The 6,000-nt window shown below is 50.1% G+C and overlaps 1 protein-coding gene across 3 annotated transcripts in view; it reads right to left on the minus strand.

Moving 5' to 3' along the window:
- ZFP64 (ZFP64 zinc finger protein) overlaps positions 1-5,053 on the minus strand; it is an 88,336-nt gene extending 83,283 nt beyond the window's left edge. For 2 of the 3 annotated variants that reach the window (XM_047745331.1, XM_047745327.1), the window contains exons 1-2: positions 4,670-5,053; positions 404-643 (exon numbers count right to left, since the gene is read on the minus strand). In XM_047745331.1, the coding sequence (XP_047601287.1) occupies positions 404-643; positions 4,670-4,715 (286 nt within the window). In that variant the 5' untranslated portion in view covers positions 4,716-5,053. The remainder of the gene's footprint in view (positions 1-403; positions 644-4,669) is intronic. The other variant, XM_047745328.1, reaches the window with a different exon arrangement.
- Positions 5,054-6,000: the final 947 nt, after the last annotated feature.

Genomic DNA, 6,000 nt, shown 5'->3' on the forward strand with positions numbered 1-6,000 from the left:
TAAAAAAACAAAACAAAACATGTTTTTTGTCCCTTTATAAAAATAATGCAAATTTTAAGGTCAAACCCACACTCCCACCACCCAAAATAACTACTTTTTTTTTTCATGCATTTCCTGCAAGTATTTTTTTTTTCTTGATGTATACAAGTTTTTGTTTTAGAAATCTGTTTTTTGTCTGTTTTAACATATGACAACATCTATAACTGCTAACAGTTAATGTTGCCACCCAGCAGTTCCCAAACCTGGCTGGGCAGCTGGCTTCCCAGTGGAGCTTGTTAAAAATAATGAATCCGCCAGCCTACAGGGTGGACCCTGGGAATCTATATTTTTAATAAGTTCCACGGAGGTGTTTGGGACATAACCGGGCCAACTCTAACAGTTTCTCCCACCGTCGCGGCTGTACCTGTGATCGTCTGGGTCTCAGAGGTGATGGTTCTGGTGGTGGTCTGAGTTTGGGTGGCAGGCACCGTTTCTTCGGATACAAACTGGACTGCGCTGGGGGCTGCCCCGGACGTGCTGGTCAGTTGACAGCCACTCTGCTTGTGAGCTACAAAGGCATCCAGGTTGTTAAACTGCTGCTTGCAAATGCCACAGATGTGGATGTCCGGAGTGAGCTCAACCAGCACCGTCGTGCCACCTGGGACTCCACGGGACAAAGGGAAAGCCAGAGGTTAATTAATTAATTAACAAATTTCAAACAGCTTGAAATTATAACACCAACCAGATTCATGGTAGAAAAAAGGGCACCGTGGCAGAGATGGCTAGTGGCTGGCCCGATGTCCCTTCTATTCCCGTCTTCTCTCTTAGTAGCAATGTTCCCAGACCCAAGTGACTGTTGCCCGCAGGGGCACTAGTGGCATTTTATGCAAGAAAGTTCTTTGAGGGATGCCTGGGTGGCCCAGTCAGTTAAGCATCTACCTTTGGCTCAGGTCATGATCCCAGGGTCCTGGGATCGAGTCCCACATGGGGCTCCTTGCTCAGCAGGGAGCCTGCTTTTCCCTTGCCTGCTGATCCCCCTGCTTATGCTCCCTTTCTCCGACAAATAAATAAATAAAATCTTATAAAAAAAAAAGTTAGTTCTTTGATGTGCAGGACTGCTTGTACTTTGAAGGACCAGTAGCCATGTCCCATCCCAAAGAAAGTTAGTTTTATTCCCCAGTCATTATGAAAGTCAATCCCTCTGCCTTTTTTTTTTTTCAAAGATTTTATTTATTTATTTGACAGAGAGAGATCACAAGTAGACAGAGAGGCAGGCAGAGAGAGAGAGAGAGGGAAGCAGGCTCCCTGCTGAGCAGAGAGCCCGATGTGGGACTCGATCCCAGGACCCTGGGATCATGACCTGAGCCGAAGGCAGCAGCTTAACCCACTGAGCCACCCAGGCGCCCAGTCCCTCTGCTTTTACCTGCTTCCTGCCCCGGACCCTGCCAGGACAACTACTAATGATCTTGGTCCCTCACATGCTTGGGAACTTCTGGGAAGTTTGGCCTTTCATGATAAAAAGGGATCAGACATGAATGGCACTGGTTCCCTCTTCTTTTGGTCTTAAGTGCAAATGTGATGCCAGGAGCTTCTGCAACCCTATTTTCACTATGAGGAAAATGCTAAGATCGCTACAGATGCTGATCCCTTGATCCCCTGCATCAACTAATTTCAGACTTCTCATTAGGCTGGTATAGTTCAGTTGGTTACTTGTAGCCAAAATTCATTCCTAACTGATAGGGACATTGTTTCTCGATAGTAATGATGCCAAGAGTTAATACTTGTGTTACTATATTAGAAAGTGTGATGGAGGGCGCCTGGGTGGCTCAGTGGGTTAAGCCGCTGCCTTCGGCTCAGGTCATGATCTCAGGGTCCTGGGATCGAGGCCCTCATCGGGCTCTCTGCTCAGCAGGGAGCCTGCTTCCCTCTCTCTCTCTCTGCCTGCCTCTCCATCTACTTGTGATCTCTCTCTGTCAAATAAATAAATAAAATCTTAAAAAAAAAAAAAAAGAAAGTGTGATGGAAAGGTTGGTTAAATGAAGAAATACAACCAATTAATAAGTCTCTAATATGACAACCTTCATTTTTATTTTTAAAAATTTTCCTGCCTTATTATAAGGAAACTCATGTTTATAACAGAAAATTTGGAACAGAAGAAGCAGGGGGAAAATCAGTCACAATCTTTCCACCCATGTGTACCATGAACATTACAAATTATTTTGTTCCATTTATTTTCTTTATGCTTAAAAATTAAGATCATAATGTACTATAAAATTAGTCTTCTCCCCACATAATATCACATAAGCATTGTGGCTAGATCACTAAAATTTTTATAAGTATAATTATTTAAAAGGTGCCTGGGTGGTTAAGTGCCCAACTCTTGGTTTCGGCTCAGGTCATGTCATGGGTGGTGGGATGGAGCCCTGCTGTGGGCTCTGTGCTCAGTGGGGAGCCTGCCTCAGATTCTCTCCCTCTGCCCCCTCCCCACTCTCTCTTTCTCTCTCCCACTCTCAAATAAATAAATCTTTAAAAATATATATAATCATCTAATAACACACTATTCCATGTTATCTATGCATCATAATCTTGGTACTGATAAGGTCTTTATATTATTTCTAAATTTCCTGAAATCTAAATCACATGAGAACTACCTTTGTGTATATACGGTTGGTATATATGAATCATAACTTTCTGAAAATTTATAAATATTTATATTATGTTCAATTTTCCCAAGTCGAGCTGACAAAAAAAATCTCTGTGGAAATACAATTTGGTTGACTTGCTAAGGAGAGCTGGTCTGGGCTGTGTCATAATATTTTCTTTTTTTTCCTTTTACTATTTTTTATTTATTTATTTGACAGACAGAGAGAGATCTCAAGTAGGCAGAGAGGCAGGCAGAGAGAGGGAGGGGGGGAAGCAGGCTCCCTGCTGAGCAAGAGCACCCGATGCAGGAATCAATCCTAGGACCCTGAGATCATGACCTGAGCCAAAGGCAGAGGCTTAACCCACTGAGCCACCCAGGTGCCCTGCGCCATAGTATTTTCTAAACCGTTTTGCAGAGCGCTTGTGCACTTAAATACATCATATCAATGGGTGAAAGGAATGAAGCCTTTTCTATTCCTCTGGAACAGGACCTCCTCCCTGCAGCTAAAATGCCCATGAGACTAAAAGGAAAATGAACCAGAAGATGAGGTGTCAGCACTGATGAGGATTCCTTAATGACGCAACAAGATTGATGCCTGGTATGAAAGGGTTTTAATGACAATGTCTCCAGTGTGTGGCAAGCACATAAACAATGACCTAGACTTTCCTTAGAATCTTGACATTACAATTTACAAACAGTGACTTGGGCTTGGTCTCTCTCATCTGTAAAATGGGTAGAAGTTTCTGTTCTATAGGATAGGTAAGAGGATTAAATAAGATGGTGCTTGTAAAGGGCCAGACCAGGGATCCCCATGCCCCTGTATGATACCTGGTGGAGTTATTCCTGAGATACCCTATTAGATGGGACAGTATCCCTCTCTGAAAATTTGGAATGATAAAATATACCTAACCTCCTGCATTTGCAGTGAGAATTAACAGACCAAATAGAAAACACTGGGTACAGGTAGGAGCTCAACAGCAACAAGAATTCCTTTATCTCTACCACGTTCTCCAAACTTGTAATGGCATCACAACAATTGGGTTTTGTGTATGTTTGTGTGTCCGCGTGTTAAACATGGACTTATCTGTGCCCCACTTGGGAGATACTGAGTCCTAACGGAGGTAGGGTGCAGGAGGGGCTGGTGTTTAGAGAAATCTGTGCTTCTCACAAGTTATGCAAGGAATACCCAGCCAAGTCTGGGAGGCAGTGTCTGCACAACAGCTAACAAGCTAAGCGCTTACTATGTGCTATGTGTCTGCAAAGCCCTGTGCCAGGGCAGGGGGTCGTTCTCAAACTCTGCAACCGAACCACTCCGGGTCTGGCCACAGATCCCCTCCCCCACGACCCCATCTAATGGGTGGGGCCCAGGGAGCTTTTTTCTTTTTTCTTTTTTTTAAAGAAGCGCTCCCGCTCTCAGGTGGCTGGTTTGCGCTCGGTCTCTGGACCACACTTTGGAAAACAATGCCGCGGGCGAAATCAGGTACTTGAATAAGGCTGCTGACCCCATCAGGAAAATTAAAATGAATCCCAAACTCAAAGTGACCACCGCCCCATTTCCCATTCAGATCTTCACCTTTAATATGTAAAAGGCTTTCCAGTGTGCCGGCAAGCCCAGCCCGCCAGACCTCACGAAACCCTCGGATCCCCAGACTTCAAGGATTTGGAGCCACCGAGGCAGAAGTTTTCCCATCAGCGTAATGGCAGTTACCCCCAAATCCCCCCAAACTCCGCCTGGGGGGGCGGGGAATGCCCCGAGGGGGTGGCGATTGTCTGAACGGCATGCCCTCCCCCACCGTTCCCTTACAAGGGGTCTTGCGAGGCTGGAGAGCGCCCCCCGCCTTGCACTGGCTTGGGTGCCCCCATCCCAAGCCCACTCCGGCGCCCCCTGCCCAGCCGCCCGCCGCGGTGCCCGAGACGCCGGCTCGGGGCCGTCACCCCGATTTCGGGGCCCCGGGCCTGCTCGCTGCGTCGCAGACGTGCTTGGGCCCGGGCCCCGGAGCGCGCACTGGGCCCCGGAGCGCGCACTGCGCCCGGAAAAGCACTTACTTTGCACCGAGCCCGGGAAGCTCTCGCCCTCGCTGCTCGCATTCATGGCCACAGACTGGGAGGTCCCCGGCCGGCCGGGGTGCCAGGGTGGGGGGCGCTGATCTACATGGTGCAGGGACTTTTCCTTTTATTTTTCCACACCCCCCAGCCTTCCTTCTCCCAACTCCGCCAGGCGGGGAGGACGGATGTAAAGCAAGCTCCACTTCCGCTGCCTAGAGGGCGCTGGCCGGGCCCGGCCGCCCCAGCCTGGCTTTGCCTCCGCGGCTCCCGGGGGAAGCTGCGGGCCAATCCCGATGCCCCGGCCCCGCGGCCCGGGACCGCGGAATCCCCCGGGATCTGGACCGCGCGCAAACGTCCCGGCGGGTTGGGCAGCCGCAGGCGGCTCGGGATGCGCCCCCACCCCCGGCCGCGGCCGCTGGCGCCGGGCCCGCACCCCTGAGGTCGTGGCGGACGCGTTTGGCCTCCCCGGCTCGGGCGCCTTTGCACCTGCCGCCCTGGGCGTCTGGTCCCCAAGGCGTCGCTCCCGGGTCGCCGGGATGCTCTAGCAGAGGGGACCGCGTCGAGCTGCGGTTGGGGGTTGGGTGCGCCGGGCGCGACGGGCTTGGGGAGAAACCCCAGCTGAGCATCAGCGGCGGGCAGATCAGCAGAGCGCTGGGCGGGTCCCCTGCCCGGCTAGTGAAATAAAGGGGACAGTGATCACGTGGATCCTAAGAGCAACAACTAGGATCAATAGCCAAAGGCCCCTGCGCCAGGGTTCTGCCCACTTTATCGTGCACTGTCACCTGGAGGGCTCGCTAGAACACAGACGGCTGGTCCGCCCCAGAGTTTCGGACTCAGTAAGTCTGGGGCGAGGCCCAAGAACGAGCATTTCCAAGTTTCCAGCTGTTGGAGTCCCAGCTGTTGGTCCACACTGTCCTCTCTGATCTGTGTCCCCCTGGCCGACCTCATCTCCTACAGCTCTCTCCTTTACTCCGGCTTCAGCACCAAGCCCTCTCCAGCCTCAAGTCGCCGCGCTAATGTTCTCTCTATTCACCTGCCCGCGCCTCTGCTGTCTTCGGGAGAGTCACACTCATAGTCGTGGCGAGGCCAGTGCTGACTACTCCATTCTAATATTGACGCTCCCTCCTCCCCCACCCAGCAGCTCCCTGTCTCTCTCTGGTCTGCCTTTTCTTTCTTCTTAGAACCTATTACATTTAACATTATGTACCTGGAGTATATCTAGCGATAGGTAATTTACTTGCGTATTACCTGTCCCCCCGCCCCGCCCCCCACACATTCAAAAATTCCCGAGAAAGTGGGATTTAAAAAAAAAAAACCTCTTTGCTTCACTG

This window comes from Lutra lutra, chromosome 9 (genome assembly GCF_902655055.1).
Source record: "Lutra lutra chromosome 9, mLutLut1.2, whole genome shotgun sequence".
In the NCBI taxonomy this organism is placed as follows: Eukaryota; Metazoa; Chordata; class Mammalia; order Carnivora; family Mustelidae; genus Lutra; species Lutra lutra.